The sequence below is a fragment of the Pelobates fuscus genome, chromosome 1 (assembly GCF_036172605.1).
Source record: "Pelobates fuscus isolate aPelFus1 chromosome 1, aPelFus1.pri, whole genome shotgun sequence".
NCBI lineage: Eukaryota > Metazoa > Chordata > Amphibia > Anura > Pelobatidae > Pelobates > Pelobates fuscus.
Window position 1 is genome coordinate 255,940,041 of NC_086317.1, and position 26,398 is coordinate 255,966,438.

General features: G+C 38.3%; 1 protein-coding gene across 2 annotated transcripts in view; it reads left to right on the forward strand.

Annotated features, from left to right (window-relative positions):
- ULK2 (unc-51 like autophagy activating kinase 2) overlaps positions 1-24,957 on the forward strand; it is a 224,109-nt gene extending 199,152 nt beyond the window's left edge. The window contains exons 17-28 of one of the 2 annotated variants that reach the window (XM_063456616.1): positions 3,853-3,998; positions 4,357-4,437; positions 5,097-5,380; positions 7,347-7,540; positions 12,452-12,561; positions 13,248-13,388; positions 14,070-14,278; positions 15,092-15,270; positions 16,064-16,182; positions 19,689-19,846; positions 20,332-20,467; positions 21,611-24,957. In XM_063456616.1, the coding sequence (XP_063312686.1) occupies positions 3,853-3,998; positions 4,357-4,437; positions 5,097-5,380; positions 7,347-7,540; positions 12,452-12,561; positions 13,248-13,388; positions 14,070-14,278; positions 15,092-15,270; positions 16,064-16,182; positions 19,689-19,846; positions 20,332-20,467; positions 21,611-21,675 (1,822 nt within the window). In that variant the 3' untranslated portion in view covers positions 21,676-24,957. Of the gene's footprint in view, positions 1-3,849; positions 3,999-4,356; positions 4,438-5,096; positions 5,381-7,346; positions 7,541-12,451; positions 12,562-13,247; positions 13,389-14,069; positions 14,279-15,091; positions 15,271-16,063; positions 16,183-19,688; positions 19,847-20,331; positions 20,468-21,610 lie in introns of both variants that reach the window. The other variant, XM_063456614.1, reaches the window with a different exon arrangement.
- Positions 24,958-26,398: the final 1,441 nt, after the last annotated feature.

The following is a 26,398-nucleotide window of genomic DNA, read 5'->3' on the forward strand; positions in this document are numbered from 1 at the left end:
AAACTGACAATTATCAAACACTTCAAGTAATAAGGCCATTTAAATTTTAAGATGCCATTACAATTTGTGCCTGAAAGCATAGAATGGCCTGCTTAGTCAGCATCTGGAACTCCATAGAGCTATACTAAATGGTAACAAATGGGGTAATTAGATAAATGTACAGCAGTATACAGCAGTATATCCATCAGTGTAAACTCAATATTTGATTAATTTGTGTAAATTAGTTTAGCAATCTATGGACTTCAACCAAAACATAATAATTTAAAATGTGTGTTGAACTGATATATTTTATTTGAATATGCCTTAAAGCAGGTATATTGTTTTCATTGCCTGTTATATATTATAGTAAGCAGAACACAGGATCTGGTGAATATAGTATGTCCCTGCACACTGCCTTTCAGAGAAAGTACTTACATTACTGCCTAGGCACACCTCCAGTGGCAGTCACTCAAACAGCCACTGAAGGTGCATCCTGGGTTAGTGCTGCACACTCTCTGCATGTAGACGCTGAACCAGGGGGGCACAAAAATCCAAGTCCTCTGCCTCTGGATTTTTCAACTCACCTGTCTCCCTGCAGCCAGTGAAGTCCACCCCACCACAGCCCTGGTGCCCCCTCCTCACCTCCACCTCCTGTCTCCAGCTCCTCTATCCCCCCTCTACAGCCCATGTGCCACTGTCCACCCCTCTCAGCCCGTGGAGCAAGGAAAGAGAAAGACAAAGGGGCTGGGGAAAGTAACAGATGCACAAGGGGGTGTAAGACATAGTAAAGGGAGTAAGAAATTCGAAAGGGGAGAGTTACAAGACACACAGGTGAAGACACTTTTTTTTTTTTTTTTTTTTTAAAGGGGAGGTGGAGGGGGGTCAAAATGTATCTTTGTCTGTGTAGCCAAAAATCCTTGCACCAGCCTTGCCCATAGAGATGCATTCATTTAATACATCTCTCATGAGGAGATGCTGATTGGCAGGGTGAAGTTTGGCCCCGTCCTGCCTCCTTGGCTGAGCTCATTTGAGCTTTTTCATAGGAAACCATTGAATTGTTTGAGATGGTTAATTCTGATGATCTCAGCCATGGAGGCAGATTGGGGGCAGGGGCAGATCCAGCGCCGGAGAATTTGCGTGATACTGGAATAAAGGTGAGTTTTTAACCTATTTAAGGGGGGTGACCACCTAAATTGTGTTTTTAACACTATAGGGTCAATAATACATGTTTGTATTCCTGATCCTATTGTGTTCCTTTAAATACTTTAATATTCAAAAAGATCACTATTGTTATGTATTCATTTACTGGGTTTTGTAATTAGTCACTTTAATAAATACATACAATGTATGTGGATGTGCTGCACCACTTATTTCCATTTAAATATGCTATCATTATATACAAATAAGGCATGGGTATTTTTTTACTTTACCATTAGTAAAAAATATGCATAGTCATAAAGAAATAAAAAAATAAGGTTTTCTCTGGAAATTCTTCATGCTCCTGACCTTGGCCCTTAAGGTGATAGCTTGAGCAGGCCTTCCACCTTTCGATATTGTAAGTATTTTATTAATATGACCTAATGTGGTGTTATCTTATATTCCAATTATCTTGCAATCAGTTACATCCATTCCAAAGCAAGGAGTGTTGTTTATACACAGAACATCTTTGTTCCTAGAGGAAGGGGAGTGGGGAGAGAAGAATGCTTGATGCTTTTCTGTTTGTCAGGCATATCATGATGTTAATGTTATGTTGTTAGTATTTCGTAATGTACTACCATTTTCCATATCAAGTTAGAAATCATTTGTGTTTATTTTTGCTGTAGCCCATGCTTGTGAGTACTCTCTCTGCGTAGTAGGTTTATACAAACCAAGATTACGATGATGTATCTTTATCTTTAATCTGTGTTCCTGTCAGGGGGACATAATTTGAAAGATTGCATGCTACGGCTTTAGATAGTTTATTGGAAGTTTTATTCCGATCATAGTCCGTTTTTCTAGATTTCCAACAAATGTGTTTTGTAGTTTGGTCCCAGGCAAAATGACACTGTGTCTTGGGCTTTAAAGTGAACTGTTATTTTGTGGTCAAGACAGGAAGGGAGTGGACTACACTAAATTGTGCTCCTTTTGTGTCCTGCACTGTTTTGGGGGGGGGGGGGGGGGGGGAGGGGTTGTTAACAGTAAAGCCAGGCCCCCAGTCCAAATCTGGACTTTCATCAAATTTCTAGGTAGTAGCCTACATTGAGTACATTAACGATACACAATTTACACATTTCTACTCTTTAAAACACATAGGAATTATAAGAACTCTTCATGATAAACTAGAATTATACTCTAGAAGGATTGTCTTTCATTTTTACCTACAAATATACTTAGAACTGAGGAATATCATAAGACACAACCTAAATGTGATGATTTTACTGTGTTCATTACTGATTTATTCATAAGGCGTCAGAGTAAGCTGCATCTCCTCTGGCTGAATATTGAAGCAAGCTTGACGTAATTATACACATTAGGATTCATTGTTAAATCGTTATTTCAAATCATGGCTTTACTCTTTTTCTTCATCAAACCCATACTAGTTGAAGTCATTACTGACTTTATTGGAGGGATTTAGCTGTTAAATTACCTAAAACTAATTCATTGATTACAATAAACTGCTTAGTACTAAAAGCAGCTTGATTTAACAATAAACATTAGAAACTAACAAATAAACACAGCAACATATTACCCATATTAAACTACAAACAATTTGACTGGCGAAACCCAGTATCGTTTTCAACAAACCCTATTCCATTGTCCCCCAGCCATATTCTCCCAGTGAATTGCTTTTAACCATATCATCAATTCATTGCCACCAGATATATCAAACCTTAATTTCTTAACAGTTACCACAGTGACCGGTAGGAGAAATGTTTTGTTGAAAAGAACAGACAGACTGACTGAGACAGGAAGACAGGGAGAGTTGGACAGAGGCAGCAACAAGCTAGCTCACATGCAAACAGAGACAGCTAGAAATAGAAACAGAGAAAGATAAGCATATGGCTTTAAAAGACTCAACAAGAAAGAGACAGAGAGAAAGTGTTAAAACAGTGTTATGAATGTGATTAATGGCACCTTGTCCCCACTCTACTCCTGTCCAGTACTTGATGTCAGGATGTTAAAGGGGTAGTATGGGAAAGAGCTATGGAACAGCTGTTAATCACAGTGGCTAGAAAATGATGTTCATGGTGGAATGTAAGCTTGATTGTGCATACTGTTCCCGTATGTCAAAATTGTTTTGTTAGAGTTAGATGTTTGTCCTGTTTACCTATCGTACCGCACTGAACAGTATGTTGGTGCTATATAAATAATTGTCATTTTAAACAATTAGCCAGGTCAACTTGTTATTTTGATAAATGTTTTACTATTACCTGCTGCAAGCAGTTCATGAGGGCAGAAAATTGCACCTCCAGGATTCTCTCTTATGGTCTAGCTTTGCATATATATCTTAACTCAAAATCTATTTCTTATATGAGAGAGGAGAAACGAAGAAGATGTTTTTGTCAGTTATTTAACAAAAATGCTGTTTAAAATCTACAGATGTTGGATTGTTTTATTAGTGTGTTTTACCCTATATTGTTTTTATGAGATTGGTTGAGATGTCTAAATTATTTCTATAGTTGTTCAAAAAAGTAAAAAGGAGAAAAACCTAGTGTAAGGCCCTAGAATAAAATCCATGATTGTCATGAGCCAGAACCTACAAGTGGTGATTGTATGACGGAGAGTGTGTGTGTGTGTGTATAATGAAGCTGCTAATTTAACATGAGGTAAACATGATTGGTTGGTTATACATGTGAAAGTCATGTAATTCCTTGTTTCATTTCTCTTTAGCAGGTCTAGTGCAGTTAGACGCTCCAACACCAGCCCCATGGGATTTTTGAAGGTTGGGTCTGGCTCTCCCAGCTCTGCAGACACAGTACAGGCTATTGGGCGTCGTTTGTCCACTGGATCCTCACGACCATACTCTCCTTCACCACTGGGTAACTTCATACAGCTTGTTTTAATATAAGAATATTTCACCCCACCCCCAATTATTTTGAATGCATACAGTTAAAGGAACACAATAGCGTAAGGAATACAAAACTGTATTCCTCATGCTATAGTGACACATTTAACACTTTCCTGTTTTGTGATCTGGGTGCCTATAGTGTCCTTTTAAAATGACACGCTTCACATATTTTGTATGTTTAATTCACTTACTTTTGACTCTTATACCATTGCAACACAATGATCTTAGCCCACTTAAGTTTGCATGCCTCTTGATCAGTTACATGTGATTGTGCCCAGTTTCTATGATGAGTATTCTGCTTAAAATGCCCCTTTCACCCTTTGTTACAGTTGGTACCATCCCAGAGCAACTTGGGCATTGCTGTTGCGGACACACTCAAGTACATGAATCCAGGAGCAGAAGTTCCTCAGGTGGTTATTTGTTTTCTGAATAATTTTTTGCGTTATGGTCAGGTAGCTTGTTTGAGCAGGCCCCTCTTCACCATGGTCTCTGTCAACACTACATTGTATGTCTATACCTGTTGTTTCGTATGCCCAATGTATAATCATAAAGCGCAGCGGATTATGTTTGCACTATTTAAATGTGAATAATTTAAGACTCCGTGCTATACTTGCATCTGTATGGTATATGGAAGAAGACACAGGAAATATACCCATAAATGTGCTATTATTGGTATCTTAAGAACCTGCTGAAGCAGTTTGAATCATGTTAACACAAGTTATAGACAGTCTTTGAGTATCTCATTAATGAAAAGGGTTTTTCAGATGGTTTATTTTAATTGTTAAGCTGATTAGAACGTATTCACATGGCTGGTCTATTTATAATATTAACACATTCCGAGGGTGTATTAAAAAATGGAAGGAAATTTCACTGTATCCGTTCAATACTTTATGATTGTTTGTGCACAAGGGAGAGTGATCAACTTGCAGAAAATGCTGACTTTAAATAAATAAAAGCACAATATACATTGTAGTTCCCAGTCATCGGGCATTGAAGTGTACCATGGGGAAGTGGATTGAAGTCAGAGGTTGCTTATTACAATTCAATAATGTAGTTATACTTTTTGCAGTTTCTCCAGTGCCACAGTCCCAGTCACCACAATTTATGCTGGGAGCAAGGTTACACAGCTCCCCAACCCTCACCGACATCTACCAAAACAAACAGAAGTTACGTAAGCAACACTCAGATCCTGTGTGTCCTTCATATGCTGGGCATGGCCTCAGCCATTCTCCACAACCAACACGGCCGGTCAGCCTTGGGGCTTCTCCTACCAAGCACATGGGATCCTCACCACGGAGCTCAGAATGGCTTTATAAAACACCATTACCCACCATCATTGGGTCACCAACAAAGGTAAATAACAGATAAAATGGAACCATATATGGTATTACCAGTAGTTGTCATTTATGGGAAGTGGAAATGGAATTTGGAGATAATTTTTAGCACTTTGGTACAAAATGATATGCACCAGAAAAAAAAGTACCTGCTACGAATAAATAGAAAAGTAATGTGAGAAAAGTAATAGTGACGTACTAACCTTTTTGCAATTATATATTATTAGAATGCTATTTTGGTCAATTTTTACTGTTATAAGTTACTCTTTCAAATATCATATGAATTACTGCATGCCTTGCTGCTCTATAAATTTGGTCAAAATCTGTTCCTGGCTTAAAGGAACACCCCATACCAACTTAATTGTGAGAAGGCCCTGGGTGCGATCTAACCTTAAGGTGTTAAACCATTAATGAACCCCAAAGTCTGCAGGACAGCACCCAATAAGTTTGTCCTTTTTCATTATCTAAAGGTCCAAGACTTTAATCAGGTAAGCGGCACCTGATCCAAAGCTTCCTAATTGAAGCCTCAGATCTGCATAGGAAACGAAAGGGTAGAGCGAACAGGTGCTGTCCTGCAGGTTTTGGGTTTAAAACATTGTTTAACCGTTTAACCCCTTAAGGTAAGAGCTCTCAGGATCATAGCAACTTAAAGGAACACAGTAGTATCAGGATTACAAATATGTATGACTGACACTCTAGTGTTGGACCCCTCTCTGTGGAGACTAAAGATAGTTTTACTCACCTTTTCTCTAACGCTGCGCCGATCTTCCCATGGCTGGCTCTGCCTCAGTGGCTGAGATCATCAATCTTGATAATCTCAGCCAATCCAATGCTTTCCCATAAGGAAGAATTGGAAGGCTATTGCTCATGCGCAGTAAAATGTATCACTGTGCCAATCAGCATCTCCTCATGAAGATGCATTGAATCAATGCATCTCTATGGGGAATATTCAGCGCCTCTATGCAGAGCCTAGAGACGCTGAACGCCAGTGCTCCACACTGTGCAGAACTGGGTTAGGAAGCACCTCTGAGTGATTGTACCTAGAGGTGTTCCTAGGCAGCAACATAAACACTGCCATTTTTTTCTGAAAAGACAGGGTTTTCAGTGCTCAGCCCGCAGGGACAGGCTATGGACATCAGAATCTCTACATTATGCCGTAGTGGTTCTGGTGACTATAGTGTCTCTTTATTTGCGATGAAGTTGTTATGGCACTCAAAGTATACCTTAGGTTATAGTGTTATGCCAGATTTATTAACAAAATGCCAAACATTTCTATCAGCCAGCATCCCTCCTGATAATTTTTTTTTTTTTTTTTAAGAAATCATCACGATATTTTCAGTTTGCCATTCCCTTCCTCATCTGTTTTGCTTCTCTTGTCTGTCAGATCTTCTGTTTGTCTGCCTGGTATTAACATTATTCAGACATATTATGTAATTATAGGTAATCCAATTGTAACTTCATCGCAAATAATTTGTTCCTGCGATGACTCACATTGTGTGATGACCTGACATGCAAGTGACGTATCAGAGATAAGATTTGGGCTAGTTTCCCAGCCATGGCACTGCATGTTTGTTAATTACATAACCCTTGATGATAACGTTGGGTGCTCATTATTGGAGATACTGTTCATACATAGCTACAATGACCATGTTATTCATAACTGGACTAGTGCCGTGACATTTGTTTCCCAATGCATTCAGGTGGTTCTTGTTATTAATAAGTCTGCCACCAGGACAAAGTGTTGCTAACATATAGGAATCATCCCTCCCGCTGTTGGAAGTATAAATTACAAGTACCCATTTAATCTCCAAATATCAGGTGAAACCTAGAGCTAAACTGGGCAGTGTCTAGAATCTAGTGTAGGGATTTACCCTGCCATGGCCTGCTTCCAATCTGGCCATCTGTAGTTGCATCCAGATGGTCATGACTGATATAAACATTAACATTACGTAACAGGAATTTCTAAAATTATATTGAATTTCCAGGCAACTGCTCCTTTCAAGATCCCTAAAACACAAGCATCATCGAACCTGCTTGCACTGGTCACCCGTCAGGGATCTGCCAACACTCCCATCCAGGCCAGAGATGTGTCTGACCACAGAGAGTTCTCTCATTTCCACTGCATGCACGGAGCTGTGAGACAGGGCAACACTGAGCACAGCAGGACCACCTTTGGCAGGTGAGAACATGTAGTATCTGCATAGTCCTGATAATGTGTGTGTGTGTGTGTGTGTGTGGTGGGTTGGGATTGATGAAATGCCCCTGCAGTCTCACTGCTCAATTCCATGCTGTTTAAGAGTTTATACAATTTGTTTATGCAGCCCTAGTCACACCTCACCGCATGTGACTTACACAGATTTCCTAAACACTTCCTGTAAAGAGTTGTCTAACGTTTACACTTCCTTTATTGCAAATTCTATTTAATTTAGAATTTCATATCTCCTACACTGCTGATAGGCTGCTAAACCTTGCAGAACCCGCCTGTGTATCATTAAAGTTCAATTTAAAGTACAGGAGATAAAAACATATAAAACAAGTAAGTTAACATCTGATTGAAAATTAAACTATTTTTTTTAATGCAGACTGTGTCAGTCACAGCCAGGGCAGGTGTGGCTACAGCTGCATAAACAGAAACCAAACTGATTTAACTCCTAAATGGCAGAGAATTGAGCAGTGAGACTACAGGGGCATGATCTATACACCAAAACTGCTTCACTAAGCTAAAGTTGTTTTGGTGACCGTAGTGTCCCTTTAAGGGATTCATGTGAACACATGGGAATTAAGAAAAGATATGTAAGCAAATAAGGCACTTCTAGACTAAAGTTTTAGAACTGTAGCACAATGGCCATCACTAAATCATGGATCTTGAACAATTGACAAGCAAATTGCACATTTAGGCCAAAATACCGAAAGATAAATAGTTGAATTAGGAATGACTGTATCCTGATCTAACATTCTCAATTACATTGTCAGTTCTTTAGACTTGTCGGTTTATCCACTAAAGTGACAATTCAAGCTGAATTTAAATAGAATTTAGGGGAAAATAGTGCAACTGCATAGATTCTCTAAAATGCCCCTGTTTTCAGTTCAGCTACTCTGGCCTTAACATTGAAATTCAATTTGTATTCTCACTTTAGTAAATAACCCTGTTAGTAAATAGTAATGCTTGGAATGATCACTCAAATTGCTTCACCCAACCCATAGCACTTTGCCTAAAGCTGCTATTTCTACATAACATGCCTATTGTGTGTTGTGTACAGCTGCATATATACTATTACACAAAATAAACCGTCTGTTATCCCACCAGTTATTTTTAAAAAAAGACTGCATTAGTAAGGAGACATTTGATTTGTTAACAACATTGGCTTTATATATATATATATATATAGAATTTCAGCTTAATAGTGATATTGATTACGCCCCTGTACATGTGCTCCGAAATAGTTTGTTGACTTGAATCACGTTCAATATTACAATATGTAGTGTGTGCTGCCATCCAGAGGACCTTGGTTGTACTGTATGTATGTTTAGTGTTGTGTTTATGGTAAAAACAAATCAAGACAAGGGTTCAATAATACTTATCGTTTTCACAGAGAACATGTTTTTTAATGGTGTTACAAATGCAATAATGCCATATTAAAATTTCACCAAGGGTGATGGCTGTGAATGATATGAGTTTAGTTAATGATTGTTAGATAATAATATTAAAATATTTAATGCAAACACTAGGTCGCACCAGGAATATGCCAAAATTGGATTCTATAATATTACACTTCGAGAAATAAATACATATATTTTCATCTTTCTTCCAATAAAGAAACAGTAATATAACATGTAATGTGCCTGCTCTACACGGCTGCTTTTATCTTTCTGCCTTTCTCGAGGTTGGTTTTGCATATCTCAAGAAAAGCAGAAACGCAAAACCGGTGGTGTATTATTGTTGATCATCCATATAAATTAGTGTGAATTGCGTCACTGAAAATAATTATACCTTCATGTACATTATGAAAAGTAAAAATAATGCTTTAAAGGATAGAAAGATTGTGTTTTTTGCACTCCTGCACACTGGAAACAACCCTTCTTGTGTGCAGCATGTTTTTATTGTGCAGTTTGCTTTTATTGTGTTACCAAGGACAAGTTGAAACTCTGTATGGTTCATTCAATGAACACCAAATTGGAATGAAATGAAAATAGAATTGTAACATTTAGGGGGTGGGGGGGGGGGGAGGAAAAAGGCTTGGAAAAATTATCCAACTTCACTATAGTCACATAGAAACATAGAATGTGACGGCAGATAAGAACCATTCGGCCCATCTAGTCTGCCCAATTCACGGTTTGGCTATTTTAATCTAAATTTTGCAGATCGGTTTTCAGTTAACTACATTTGGTGAGAATAAACCCCTTGTATATTAAAGGTATACTATCTATAGAAGGTGTTTAGTATCTGTTGCACAGTCCGTCCTACAGTGGATCTAGCTACACCCGCTACTAGTATAAAATACATATTATTATAGGGTGACTGAAGCCAACAGCATATTCCGCAGTGTGTTCGCTCCTAGCTGACATAACCATAGCAGCCCTTTACTATAAACTACAGGTCAATTTCAATTACATATACTACACGTATACTTACAGCGATTCCCACATACTTCCATGCATATATGGTGATGCCCACATAATTCTACACATACAGATGGTCAAGAATGCCGCTATTTGTGCATGGATGTGTGGAACTTTGTACTTACGGACACTTAGGACTGAGATCATGTGCACACTCTCCAACACATACATACAGGTGGTCATATTTACACTTATATATACATGCAAATAGTCTGATGATAATATGTACACTGTCTGTAAATGTGTGGGTAATGCTATTGTGACTAGATGTGTTGCATGTGTGCAGTATCAATGAGAAAGCATGTTTGTAAAGTAATTATAAGGCATTGTGAGTGCCACTGTATGTGCAGTGTACCTGTGCATGCAGTGTTTCTCTATGTGTAGTGTGAAAGTAGCAGTGTATCTGATGGTGCATTATTAGTATGAACATGGCAGTAACATGGAGTATTGTCTTGGTTATGGTGCCAGGAGTGCCTTTGCTTCCCACTATGTAAGTATTCAAAAAGTTTGTTAACAATTTGACAACTTAATTGAGGTCTGTTGTGCGCTGGTCACCTCCTCCATTGAGAGCCAGTAACAGTGCTTTGAGTTAGCCCATTGGTGCAGCTTTTAGCTGATGCTCTCGGCCAAGGAGCTGGCTCTACACGGCAGGTCCCAGCTTAAGAGAGATAACGGATACTCCATGAACGATGGAGGAGGTGACTGGTACACGTCAGCACCTAGTAAGTTAAAATGGTTTGACTATGCTGTAGTGGTTATGATGCTTGGAGTGTTCCTTTAGTGTGTGCGTTTGTCTTGTCTCACACCCCACACTTCAGTCTCTCTAACACACACCCATACCTTTCCATATGAACCCATTTATTACGGACAGTCCCTATTTTTAGTACAAATCCCTCCGTCCCTCTTTTCTAAAAGCTCGGTATTCTTGGTTGAGCATTAATACTCACAGTATTGTGTCTTTCTACTACAGCAAAAGTGTTTAGAATTCAGTCTTTGTGAATAAGATACATTGTTCTTGTTCTAAATTACATTGTAGCTGCATAAGTTATTATTAGTAAGTCACCTAAATTTCTCAGAAAGCATACAGCCACTGGCCTAACACCCTCTTCACACTAATACAATTAAAGTGTCCCCCTTGTAGGGAGTTATGCACCCCTTTTTTGTGTCACTCAATGCTTCTATGTCTTTCCAACACAACCCTTCTGTGTCTCTCTCTCCCACACCTACTTCTGTGTCTTTCTCCCTATCACGGTCAGGTATAACCAAATACAAAAACCTTCGACAGATGACAAAAGAAAGAGGACAGAGCGTATTACCGGCCCTTAGATTGGCTGGGCTGAATGCAGGATAGCAAAGGTAAATAAGGAATACCTGCAAGCAGGTGACACAGAGTCAAAGATAAACTGAATTAAGGGTACCAGAAAGCAACAACAGAAGAGACAGAGTCAAGGTCAGGAGTACAGAAAACAGAATAAAAACAGGCCAACGGTCAATACCAAAAATAAACAGGAAAATCCATAAATGCACTTTCAGGCACAAAAAACAACAACAGGGCATCGCCACTAAGGAGAACGTGTTTTAAATAGCAGCAAGAAGCTCCCTATTGACTGATGTCAAATTAGTCCGTTAGAACGTAAATGGATAGTGATTCCAGATTGTCGCCATGGAAACTGGAGCCCTAGAAAGACAAAGGTATCTACCAGCTTAATAAGACTGGTCATTGATGCAGGAGTGTATTTAGTTAGTGGTGTCATTTTTGGAGTTATACCTGTTGTCAATATATATGGAGGAGTATCTTTGGTTAGTGCTTTCATTTTTGGAGTGAGATCCTGCGTCTATATTGATGCTGATCCAGCATCAAAATTGAGAACATAAACACTGAGGGGGCACAACAGTGGCAGGCATCATGACACTCCCACACCCCATTGCTGTCATTTGCCAACACCCATCTTTCAGTGTCTCTCCCACACTCCTATTTCAGTACCTCCATTCTATGTCCCCTTCTGTGTCTTCACACCCCCTTGTCAGTCTCTTTCCCATATCCCCTTCTGTGTCTCTCTCAACCACACCTTCTGTGTCTTATCTCCATATTTGTTCTATGTGTCTCTCTCCTTCTTCTTTGTCTCTTCGTCATTTAATTTTCCTTCTCAAACTTTTCCTTCCCATTCCCATGGAATGTGGTTGACTGTGATTATTCCCGATAGCACTTATATTGCTGTCTCCACTAATAAAGCACTACAGAGGGAACATCTAGAACATATGTAATGGGTCATCTAATGACAAATAAACAATTCAGATCCCAGTGCTTCACTAAGATGTAAGAGTTTGGCAGAATGGTCTTCCCAAAAACACTGTGACTCAGGGTACCTTAGATTTCCACTCACAATGCAAATATTAGGTAAGTGGCTCTAGGTAAATGTTATGGCATGTGCCCTGTGATATTAATGTCACTGTGTCCTCTCTTTTCTAGATCTGTAAGTGCTGGGAAATTGTCAGATCAGACAGGAAGAACGACCCTTGGAGGCCAACATTACCAGGGTAGCACAGACAGTCTGAACTCAGAGAGACCAATGGATACAGGTAGGTGGATGTATTGTGCTCTTTGTTATTGCTTGCTCAATAAACAATATAAAGTGTTCACCATTAAGAAATATTACTACAATCTATCATTGGAAATGTCATATTTGACGTGGAAGTGGTTTTGGTGGGAATTATATTCGAGTTTTTCACTAGCGTGAATTGCCAGTAATATAATGTTGGTAATTCAATGTGAATTTCCAATTTTAGACTAGAATATTCTAGAGAATAGCATAATACAGTATTTTATTTGAAGTTATTTTATTGGATGTTTTATCACTATTTTGGGTTGTATCTTTACTTACTGTTACTATAGCTTTTATTATTGTTAATATATACTTCTTTCATTTCAGTATTATTTCCTGACTTACAAGCTTTTAACAGTCAAATATTGCAATATTTTGGCTGTACTATAACATACATATACAGTAGGAAAAGTATGTACCTGGGTGCTACTGTGCTAAATTCAGAATCTCTTGGCTGTTGATTGAAGAGACTTAGAACAGAAATGTTATTGTTTCTTAGTCATGTTCTTGCATGTTCCAACACCTACTCTATTAAGAAACTTTGGAAATCATCCAGCGTATTTCGTATAAAAAGAAACACAAGGGCACATTCATATGATAATATTCTGATTTCCATTTAAACATATACAGCAATTTCTTATCCTTTATATCTCTTCTTTCCAGTTCCTGCAGGGGCTTGTGGATCTGCGCCAACAGGGCCCTCTATGGGCTGTAGGGCAGTGATGTTTACTGTAGGCTCCCCTCCCAACAGTTCCACTCCCCCAACCTGCACCCACATGATGATGAGAACCAGAACCACATCAGGTAAGCCCATTGTGTTTTGCTATAGGATTGGTGTAACACTGACATTCCATGAAATCACACATGTTAAAATTGACCACCCTCTAGTACATTTATGTTAGATGACACTTTCAGATAAAAGGCACTGTGTTTGCAGCTGTAAAAGGACATTTCTTACGGAGATGCACTAAGCTATGATAAAAGGAATAAAGATTGTGCATGTCCTACTATGTATTTTACATCCAAACACTGTTGTGCAGTTTAGTCAGAGGAAGCTCCCATGACTTCTTATATGTGGTTAATTATATTTTGAAGACCTTTGTGCTTTTACACATGTTTAACGGTTGTTTATAATGCATATAGTTTTGGAGTAAAATTGTAAAGGTTAATTATATATTTTTTGTTTTAACAAACACCTTTACAAGAAAATGTAATAAATAAAAAACACACACACATATATATTCACTTTTACTTATAAGACAAATTAGTCTATCAGCTTTTCTTTTCACGTTTTTGTAATTTTTAGGGATATAGCAATGCTTTTAGCATGGAAGGGAAAGTTATTATAATAATAAAAAGTTAATTTTCAGGTTTAGACATTGAAAGCCTAAATATCAAACAAACCAAAAATCAGCGTGTTTGAAATGTACTATTGACTACAAAACCATCTGAGGTGGTAATATCTGTTTGTTTCGTTACCTGCAGTTGGGTCAAATAGTTCTGGGGGTTCTCTGTGCTCCACCAGTGGACGTGTACACATGGGTTCCCCATCTGGTATCCACATGGGCTCGTCACCACCTGCAGCAGATGTAGCCCCAAGTTATAAATACATGTCTTATGGCACATCCCCTCCCAGCCTGGAAGATTTCATCACGTTTGAAGCTCCTGAACTCCCCGAGGAAACCTTGATGGAGGTAATATTCCAAGAACCAAAAAAAAAAATAATAATTCTCAAGAAGAATAATGCTATTTTGGGAACATATATACAATAACAAAGTTTTGTGTCACCCAAACCAGGTATGCAACACACACCACACACAGTGGTACTTAGCTTTTATATAATTGATGCAGCTTCCCAGGTGATTTTTCCCAATTAACCACCCCTCTTAACAGCAAAATGTATAGATACAAAATTGGGATTCAGCCACTAGAAGTGGAGTTAACCCTAGCAGGTAATTATTGCAGTTTATAAAAACTGCAATAATTACCACTCTAGGGTTCAGGGTGATTGGAGTTGGCACCCAGACCACTTCTATGAGCTGAAGTGGTCTGGGTGACTACAGTGTTCCTTTAATTAACTTTTGGCCAAAATAGCAAGAAAAAAGAGCAAGAAACCAAGAAACAGAGCTGAGATGGAAATTTCTCCATTTCTTATTTTTTGGTGTCAATTTGAAATTCACTAATTAGTTCTCAAAAATTCACAGTTTATTATTTAACCTTGAATATTATCGTCGATATATATATATATATATATATATATATATATATATATATATATATATATATATATATATATAGTTTGTGTATCTCTGTCAGCTTAAAAATTTATCTGTCTTTATCCCTGTATTCTTTTTCCTTGCCTATTATTTCTTCAGTGATATATTTTAATGTTTCTCTTTTCATCATTGCTTGTGATTTTATTTGTTTGTACAATTTACATGTATATGTAAATCAGGCTGGTTAATTATACTTAAAATTATTGTGGTATTGCATTTTCCTTTTGACAGAGGGAGCACACAGATACGCTCCGTCACCTGAACCTGATGCTGACATTCACAGAATGTGTGTTAGAGCTGACTGCCAGCCGAGGAGGACACACTGATCTCTGCCCCTCTGCTGTGGTTCCATTTCAAATCCAGGAGAGTGTTGTGGTAGATCAGATAAGCCAGCTGAGCAAGGAATGGGGGTGAGTGTTCTGAATCAGGCTGACATTTGTTACCACTCTAACATTAACAGTATATGTTTTTAGAGGACCTTTGCCCCATGATGAGAGTGGTTATGTTAATTCACTGTTTTTAAAAATTATTTTATTTTCAGTGTTTTCTCCTCCAGCACCTATTATGTGTTTACTTGTTAGTAACTGCTTTGATTGAGCGCTATAATAAAAGTTTATTGTGGTAATGCTGAAGTTAGCCTAGAGTACCTAGTATGCAGTTTGTGTGTTGGGCCACTTCACTTTTTTTGCACTTTAGACACTGCTAATGTGTTGCTAAGCCTGAACACAGTTGGTACTTACCTGTATCCTATAGACTAATTTGAGAAGGGCCCTCAGCACCTTTTGTTCCAGTACTTCCAACGTGTCTTGTTGCAACTACTTGTACACCTATTGTACAGCTCTGCACAATTTGTCTATGATAGGCAATGATTCCCCTCTTAATCATATATGAGAATAATCATTAGCCACATTTAGCATTATTTAAATGAACATGAACACCTTCGAAACTCGAAGTATCTTGAGAAAGCAGATCTAGTGGTTATCTCCATGCCAGCCACTAGAGGTGTATTTTTGACACTGCAAATATTTTCTCAAAAACAACAGCATTTCACATTGTCCGAAAAGAAGGGCAGCGGATATGCACTGAAACCAGTACTACAATATGCATGCCGAGCCTCTCAGGATCTCACTGTCATGTACCATCTCTGTCCAGAATCTCTAGTTTGAATTCTAATGACTTTTGTGCCTACTTTCTATCTTTCAGGCAGGTGGAGCAGCTGGTCTTGTACATGAAAGGAGCACAGTTCTTAGCATCATCCCTGCAGCTTGCCAAATCACAGATCAAATCTGGAAAACTGACTCCTTCAAGCACAGTAAAGCAAGGTTAGATGGCATCCAACTCCACCCATTTTATTATTTCCTTCCCAGAGGTTGTAGATAAAAAGCCCAAAATAAATCAACTTTCTTCATGACAAGCAAGAGTGATGGTTCTGACATTATATATCATCCCTAGGCCATTCTATACAAGCTGTAGAGACTGTCAGGCAATGTGTGTAGTGCACCTTTTCTACATCACCATACAGTCTATAGCAGGGGTAAGGCAACCTTTTGGTAGCACTGTTCCAAAGTCAAGCTTTGAAGTGCCTGAAGGTGCCAGATGTCTATTTTTTTACTTTTTTCAATTTGTATTTTATGAGTTAATATCATCAATATACAACTTTTCCATTGTATATATAATAAAATAAAACATTAACTTGAACGTATGCATGGAATCTATGACAGAGTAAGTGAATATAACACATGTAACCACGTGTGGCATAGCAATGTCAGACTGTCCCAGAGAAAAACACAGGGATGACCACACAGGTTAACATGGTGTATGTAACGTGGCACCTGGGTGAACATATGTTTTGAGTTTTAGGCATCTAAGTGGTAGGCTTTTGAGTTGCCTGGGACTTGCTTCAAGTGAGGTGTCTCACACTGTAGGGACTGCTTAAGGATCTTGAAGGGTTAAGGTTGGGGTCTCTAACTCTTGTTAGAGGTTGAAATATCCATTTTGTGGTCTTGAACGGCTGCACAGGCTTGTGGCTGCCTCTATCCTCGTGTTCCTGGTCTCTGTTTGTCGTCTCGAAGGCGGCTTCTCGCAGGTGGGCTGATAAACCCAGTGTTTGCATGAGCGGCTCTGGATCATCTGCAGACGTCAACGTTGCGGTCTCTTCTCCATTGTCTACCAGTAGGGTACCCTCTATACTCCAGCTGTATTTTATGGAGTGCTCTCTTAATCGTCTTGCAATCAGAGCCAGCTTCTTCATCTCTGTCAGGACCCACAGTGGGATGTCTGCATAGATATCGACATTATGTCCATTATGGTGTATCGTCCCTATCTCTCTCGAGCGGTTCATGATCGGTGATCTCGCTGTAATGTCTTGGGTCACAGCAATTATGTCTCTGTGTGCTTAGGTCAGGGCCGCGGCAGACTTCCTCACTCTGAATGCGGAGGTTATCATGGGTTTTTCAGGGTTGTCCTTAATGCCCATGTGAGCAAGTAGCTCTCTGACAAACGTGGGTAGTGCCTCATTAGTTAAGTGTTCAGGGATACCCCGGAGGCGTAGGTTTTCCCTTCTGTGGCGTGTCACCACTCTTTTTAGGTGTTGTACCTGGGATGCCAGGCTGTCAATTTTTATATCAGTGTCCTGAAGGTGTTTGGCTCTGGCAGCCTCTCTTCCCTCGAGTTCCCGCACTTTCTTGTGGACTAAACCAATTTCAGCTTGGGCCTCCTTGAGTTCTTCCTTCCAGACACTCCGGAGGTCGACCAGGAGTCTCCTGATGTCACCCTTGGTTGAGGGTGCCTCATCCTCGCCTGATTTGGAGGTGGAAGATGTAGCCCCCGAGCAGGGAAAGGTGAGTTGGTCTTCTTCCTCCAGCGAGGCTTCTGATAGCTCCAGCACGCTATGTGTTTCCGGCGCAATTTTGGATTGTTGCTGTGGTCGCTCGAAAGAGAGCCTGATATCAGGTTGATGCGGAGCCTCGGAGCAGTCGTGCTTTCTGTTCTTGCGCTCCATTGTCTGTTTGTGGGTGGTTCATTTCTGGTGCTGTTAGCTTTGGTTTTGCAGCTTTTTTTTCTTTATTTTCCCTCAGACCCGACTAGAGCTCAGGGAATATACATCTGCTCAGAATCTCTGCAGGCCACGCCCCAGACATCTATTTTTAAATTTATATGTATGTTGAGGAATGCGGCTTGTACCATGTATGGGTGGGTCAGATGCTTTGTGAGGTTGTATATGTGTGGATTATAAGTATGTGTGTGGGATATCTGGTGGTGTGTGAGTATGTATATGGGCTGTATGAAGTATTATGTATGCATTGTTGTTTGTGGTATTGTGTGTGTGGAGGGCTTGTAGGGTTTTGTGTGTGAATGTTGGCTGTGGTATTGTGCACATGTGTGTTCCGTGGTGGCTGTATTAGGAGTTGTGTATGTGTTTATTATGTCTGTGTATGTGGACTGTTCATGGTATTTGTGGGTGTTTAGGCTGTCCAATGTATTTTTTTAAGTATTTTTTTCTTTGTGTGCTGTCTCTGATAAGTGTGTATGTATGTAAGTTGCTTCCAGTATTTGTGTATAGTAGGGACTGTCTGTGGTGGTACATAGTATTTGTGTGTGGTATAGGGCGGTGTCTGTAGTGTTCTGTTGTGTGTGGTGATATTTGAAGTAATGTTTGGGGGGGGAGGAGTACTTTTTACTAAAATATTGTTCACTACATTTGTTTAGGGAGGGGTGCGTCAATCCTCATTAATCCCTTGTGGTGGTCCTGTGTGCCACTCGCATTGTGAACCTTCCATGAGTGTAGGCCCCTTCTTCACTGCATTCTGGTGCTTTCATTGGTGCAGGCCTATTTACTTCTTTCCAGTACTTTATAAGTTAGTCGGAGCACTGCCATGGTAACCGCCAGCAATGCTCTTACTGACTGATAAGGACTGGATCTTAAGAGAAAGACCCCTGAGGAGGCTGCACCAACTGCAGGTGAACACAAGCTGAGGAGATCTTCTGATCGTCATCAACCTCATGTGCCGTGTCATAGATTGCTGACCCCTGGTTTATAGCATCTGACATGCAGAGAGGGCACTGATTAGTTACTAGGCTTTGTTGAGATATCGCACCAAAAGATTCTGTTTATGCTATCTTTATGTTTTTGAAACTATTGAACAGTTAAAATTGACAGACTTGTTCTAAATGTCTTTTCTTTTACATTTTCTGTAACTTCCTTGTGAGTTATAATTCCTCATTTATTTCCCTCCAGTAAATGCTATTGAAGCATTTACTGGGGTAAGGAGTGCAACAGAGGTAAGTACACACTTCTGTAGCACTTCCAGGTATGGGCTTGATGCTTCATACATGTTCATGCTTGCTTGGGTATCTGCATGGAAAGTACTGTACTATACCAGAACTCAGTACTGCTCTTACAGAACTCAGGCATTCCACCTGTAGTTCTGTAAGTGCACATTTAACCTTTTGACGTTGTATGCCATAAGCCCTGCCTGTGCAAGGGCAAATTATATATCTAAAAATCTAATAAAAATATATATTTCATAGCAACCCATAGTTAACTTTTAGTTCTTTGTTGGGTAGAAAATAGAGAAGTGACTGCACCATGTCAACTTGCTGAAAGATTCATTTAAAACATATATAGGTGGAACTATATCGTTAAAGGGTGTTTTCATTTTATCTTCTTTATTTTGTTTTATAAATTTTCTATGATATGCCAGTTCTCAAAGTGTGTTTATTAATTGTCTTGTCTTCAGGTTAATCTTTATTTTATAAAAAATATATATTTTTGTGTAAATATTTTGGATTTTTTAAATCTTTTTTTTTTCTTCTTCTTCTACTAAAGTCTTGAAGACCATGAACGAGCGCTATAAGTTCTGTATCACTATGTGCAAGAAGCTGACTGACCAGCTGAACCGCTTCTTCTCAGACAAGCAACGCTTTGTTGATGAAATTAACAGTGTCACAGCAGAAAAACTTATCTATAACTGTGCAGTGGACATGGTAAGTAGACAAAACCTTTGTTTACTCATAGCATGAAATTCTGATTTCTCCATTTTAACACCGACAGTTAATTGTGTACATCATTAGGGACATATTGCTGCATAAAATCAAAAAAGTGTTACTTAATAAGAATCTGTCACTTTTGTTGCAAGAGTATTTTAGGATTTCCTAAACATTAAATAATGTGTTTTCATTACACCTTGATGCTTTCAGTGACCGTTTAGAACTTACATTTGTCAATCCTTTATTTTATTACATATTTTCATTCCATGCTAATTAAAAGGCAGTCTGACGGTTTAAAAAAAAATAAAATAAAATGTATACCTTGAGCTTGGATAAACAGCCAGCAAATATTAACATTAGATACAAAAAGTTGCCCTTTACCACGAGCTACAAAGTATAGCGGAATATTTGTAATTTTATAATAAGTGTACTGGCTAGAGAATCTCAGATTGTATTAATGCTGTTCTATGCTATGCCTACAGGTGCAATCTGCTGCACTTGATGAGATGTTCCAGCAGACAGAAGATATTGCATATCGTTATCACAAGGCTGCACTACTTCTGGAAGGTTTAACGAAAATCCTGCAAAATCCTGCGGATATCGAAAATGTTCACAAGTGTAAGTACCTCCTTTTTGGAATTTCCCAGGTTGGTGGGAGTCCCAGATTCCTGGAGATCTGGGTGTCGTAAGAACTGTACGTTATGTTATATAATGAAAATAGAACAATTTACTTAATGGAATCAGCATCTAGAAACAGTGATTTGGAGCAAGCTGCACCCCTCTCAAAATTTCACAGTTGTACTGATGTGAAACAATTTAACTCTGTAACTTAAACAAAAAAGTGATATTTTAAGAAAGTACAATACAGTGAAGGAGTTGCATGGAAAAGATTGTTGGAGATTTATCAAAGTGTTGTGCACTGAAAACAAAATTCTTAAAAGGGCACAATAGTCACCAGAATAACTACAGCTTATTGTATTTGTTCTGGTGAGTATAATCATTCCCTTCAGCCTTTTTGCTTTTCATAGAAAATGCAGTGTTTACATTAGAGCCTAGGGATACCTTCACTGGCCACTCCTCGGATGGCTACTAGAGGTGCTCAGTGTGCATCAATGCCATTCAGTGACTTTACCCTTTGCATGGAGACACTGAACTTTCCTTATAGAGATGCATTGAGACGCTGATTGGCAGGGGCTGTGTTTGGCTTGTGCTGGCTCTGCCCCTGATCTGCCTTCTTGACACTCTCAGCCAATCCAATGCTTTCCTATGAGAAATCATTGTGATTGACTCAGAACATCACTTCTGATAATGTCAGCTAAGCAGGCAGATCAGGAGTGGAGCCAGCAGCAGCAAACTGGGATAAAGTTAAGATTTTACTACATTTAGTAAAATGGGGGCAAGTGGGGGCCAGGTGGTCTATATGGTGGTTTTAACACTATAGAGTCAGGAACACATGTTTGTGTTCCTGACCCTGTAGTGTTCCTTTAAATATACTTTCATAATTGTTTAGTAAAGTGAAATTTTAACTATACAGCACACTGACCTAATTGTTATATCTAAACATGCAGCTACATTGTCCTTCATTTTCTTAAAGCTTTAGCTGCTGTGGCATGTCTCTTTCCAATTTCGGAGATTCAGTATGAGAGAAACAAATCTCAATTTGTGTGACTTTTGTGGTCGATGACCATAGAGAGGAGAAATAGCTATTCAAGTAGTGCTTATATTGGATGATATAGCTAATTGTGATCATTTGTTTCACAGACCAAGCAAGCGTGGAAAGCAGACTATCCTCACTCTGCTATGGAGCGGTTGCATTTTATGAATAGTAGCAATAGTAAGTGGACCACACTACAGCAAAATGAGGGACCACTAAAACCGATTTCATTCTATGTGCATATGTTAGTGACAAGATCAAGATGAAAAAGGAACCCACATTTTCACTGCTGAAGGCTTCCCAGAGGAAAAAATGTGGACCTTCAAGTTGTCCAACGTGCACAGGAAAGCTGCCTTATTTTTACAGACACTCCTAACTCCTGCAAGAGTTAATATGCCTTTCAACACAAATGTAGAATGGATAAAACCATCTGACACTTTTCACCACGGATGTGTATTTATAATGTATGACTGAATGGGATGACTCTTTGCTTGTTCTAAAGGTACAGTGTAACCAAGGACAAGACAAACTCAGTACTCCAGGTGGCATGTCAATAGTAAAAAGCTGAGTTCTGTAACTTCTCAGAGAGGACCTTTTGGTGCAGAGTTCGAATCCAGAAAGGCCCAACTTCTTATCAAAAACGAATGCACTTTATATTAAGTAGGAAGTGGAAACCATCCCTGCGATGTTCCTGGTTCACCTTACTGTCTCTTTTTGATGTCTCTACACAATGATCTCCTTTTTCATTCAGTTTATTTTGCACTAATTTCTTAACCTGTAAATTATTACTTTTATTAATATCTAAAAAGGCACAATGGATTTTACTGACGAGAAGACAGGAAAAAAAAAATGTCATTGTATGTAACACAATCTTCATTGGAACTTACCATGTAGCTTCCATAAAAACCCTATTGACTGTACATGTACAAATCGATTAACTTATTAACCAATTTTTCTACCTATTTGTCTAATACTTGATTACTTACCGTCTATTGTTTTTTTCTCCGCTGGTTTCTTTTTTTTGGTAATTTCTTTATATCCAAGTAGAGTGTTTGCCTTTATGGGTTGTGCATGTGATACGTTCATATTTACACCTGTGACCTATACTGGGTATTATAATAACAGCTCCTTGTACATCTGTTTCATGGACAGTGTTAGCGATGGAAAAAAATTACTGTAAATTAGACTGTTGTGTGTGAAACTACTAAAGTGGTAGATATTAGACAGTAGCTTCTACCCCGGTGTTAAAGCTTATTCACCCGCTCCTCAAAGTGGCGGTGGAACATGTAAAAAAGAAACAATTGCTCCTTGTTACGGGTTAATAAAGAAGCTGCCATGTTAACTAACGTTACAGAATATAAACAGTGGCTCAGGAAGGACAGTTTGTGAGCAAGTTATATATAATCATTGGTGCCACGTACCTATATTTTGAGAGGTTTTTAGTGGAGGTTCTATATGCATTTGATTTCTATATGAACCCTCTGGTGCAGTGCAGTGTCAAAATGACCAAATTAGTAAGAAAATGCTGCGTTTGGAATTAGGCAAACAGTATACGTGCTTTAATATCAGGGGGTTGCCTCGCTACCATGAGCCACTATTCCATATTCATTTTTCTTAATTGGTTTTGTTCAGATGCACAGAGGCTCTCTGTTTGTGCATTTTACAAAAAATACATATTTTTATTCACTGGATGTTCTTTTAATTCAAACACATCTTTGAGATGAGGGCGCATATTATAAATAAATCTGCCTTTTTCCTCAGCTGGGAATCCAGACATTTGTAAATGCTTTTTTTTAACTTAACAACCATTGTAAAACCTTTAACGATTGTGTAGCATTTCATAGGATTACCCTAACTTTAGTAATGATTGCAATAGTTGTATCCGCGGTTTTCCTTTAGTCTGTCATTTTGACACATTCCAGAAGGTTTACTGATAGAGCCACCCAGTCCCTCCATTCAGAAATAATATCCTTACACTGGGAAACAGTACTCAATGGGCTTTGGATAGTCCTTCTTCTGGCCAGTGTCTTCTCCAGAGTACTCATAGTATTGAGCTCACTCTCCTACCACCAGATATGGTGGTTGTTCGAGGAAAACTGTCGTTCTTTTTATTATTATTATTGAAAATAAAAATGACATGTAATAATGCCTTTTTGTGGACTAATACTTCTGTATACGTTAATTACTTTTACATTCACTGTTTACGAGCAGCCATCATAATTTCCGTTTATTTTGAAGTTCCAGTTATTTGACCTGAGACCATGTAATATTTTAGTGGCTGAAACCAACTCAAAATGTGTTGTTGAGATGCCAGCCAGCGATGTCTGCCACTTACACATGACATGCTTTTATGATTTATAAATGTGCCCTAGTTCACCCTCACATGTATAAGCTCACCCTCACCTGTATAATTCTAGATTGGATAAAAGTTGCTCCTGAGAAAGGAAGCAAGGGTAAGCTAGCTACGAACTAAAAATGTTTACTTACTTTTTATATGCTTTACAAAATACTATATTTAATCTTTTACTAAATAATATTAAACACTGCTCACAATTTTCCTTTAAAAAGGATTTGTTATTTATGTAACAATTGGCTAAACTAAATTGTGGAACAGATCAACCTGGAATCTCTTTTAATTATAACCTATATAGCACATTAAATTCCCTAATGTGATATATTGTCATATTTTATTAATTAATAATAGTTGGGAAATCCATCCATCTTTAAACAAGAGGCACTAGGTTTGAGGCACTATTACTTGTTTTGAGCCAGTATTTTAGGTTAAAATCACATTTTTTTTTTCCCCACACAGTCTGGGACATTATTTCATCATGAAATCACTGCTATCTAGTTGGTATTTTTATTTTTGGAACTTATATAAATCGAAGAAGAATATAAAGGGTTTATCCCACCTGTCTAAAATTTCTTGATTAACAAGCATTTCAGCAGAACATATCTGGAAAAACCTTAAAAAAAAACAAAAAAAAACTTTTTGATGTGTTAACTTGTTACGGTGTTTTTGTTGTTGTTTGTTTGTTCCGTACATGCTTTAATACTTGAATATACAATATTTCAGAAATCAGCTTTTAATCCTTTTGATACCAGTATTTGGGGAACTGACAGTTACACAGATGCAGCGTGCTGATGTTGCTTTAATGTAATGTTAAAGAAGCAATATGGTTTTACTTTACTTGACAGCCATTTTTACATTATTTATCAAATTATGCCAATTAATTTGAAAGTGTTTTATTTATATACCTGCTCGTAAAATATACAAAATGCACATGTTATGCATTTCTAGGTCTTTAATACCGTGTTTCTACCTCTCGTTTGTAAAACTGCATGCGTTCTTAAGGCTAGGAAACAACTCACTGAACTATTGCAAATTAGCCTTTTTAATATGGCTTGTATAAATGTACATTAAGAATAAATAAATAAAACCAATGGAAAAATATATTGGTGTATGTTGCTCTATTTTGTATAAGCTTTGCTGTTCTAATGTAAGTCATATTATACATTGTTGTAAACATATATATATATTTATTTCTAAATCAAATTTATATTTTAATCCATATAAAGTGTTCAGATACAGCTTTGTGTTTATCAGATTCTTTCTACTCAGTAAGTTTAATTGGCAAATGTTAACAGAAGGGTTACTAAACCCATGGGCCCCTTCTTCCAAAATTTAGAAAGAATGCAGGCCAAATAATGACTGCCATGAGGTATCTGATGAAACCATGTGGCTGGTGCATAAGCCCTTCATTTGGGGCGAGCTTCTACAACATGCCAGCTATGCAAAAGCACAGATGATTAAATCCTACCTTTCTCTCACTGAGCAACTTACTTGAATAAGCAAAATCCATCCACAACCACTTGTAGGGAAATAAAGATCAAAAGACACCAACTAAAGAATGATTTGGAAAAAATACTTTCCTTCTATATAAACAAAAAAAAAAAGGATTTCGAGAAAGGCAATAAAGCAGTTAAAACATAGAATAGTAGCTTTCATAATAGAGTACATTCAAACCTCGCACTGCAAAAAGGTCCTTAATTCTGCCTAGATAGTGGAGGAATTTGCGTTAAATTGGAAATGAGGGAGATATGGGCAAGAAATGAGGTTCGGCATTCTGAAGTTTGTCGGTTCGGTTCGGTACTTCCAAAATTCTGGAATTCGGGACTTAGGAGTAGGGTTAAGGTTGGGTTAGGAGTAGGGTTAGGGTTTGGAGTTGGGTTAGGAGTAGGGTTAGGGTTCGTTTTGGCACCTCGGACATTCAGAAGCATCCGAATGTCCGAAATTCAACCGAATTTCCATTCGGACCGAACCGAATTGCACAGGTATTGGAAATGTGGTAACTGCTATACTGAAGCTCAGCTCTGGGATAAACTCAATCACACCTATTGAGGTGATGTCGGCCTCGCTAGGGATCCCTGGTGTTGATTGATTGAAACACTCTCTCACTGGCCCCTGATATGTTTACTGTATAATCAGATGTATGTTCATAAGTGCTCAGTCACTCCGTTTCCAAATCTCTGTGTTTGAACTGTGACGAAATAACGTCAATGATCTTAGTTTGGCATGTTTTGATTTTATATTTTCATTAACTTTCTTTCTTATATGTCAATTCTTTGCATGGGATAACTTGATGCCTATTTAAAGCATTTTTCTGGAAATCAATAAAACTACACTTTAAAAGACTGTATACCAACCATGCACTGGGTGGTGCTATAATCTGACTTAAAGAATGTACCAGCACAATTAACTACCACTTAGAGGTAAAATAAAATGTTAAAAGGGTAGTGTCAGAATTACTTTTGGATATTGTGCTCACAGTTGCTTGTAAATATATGTACACAAATGTAGGCGGTTATAATTACAAAGAATAAAGAAAGTGGGA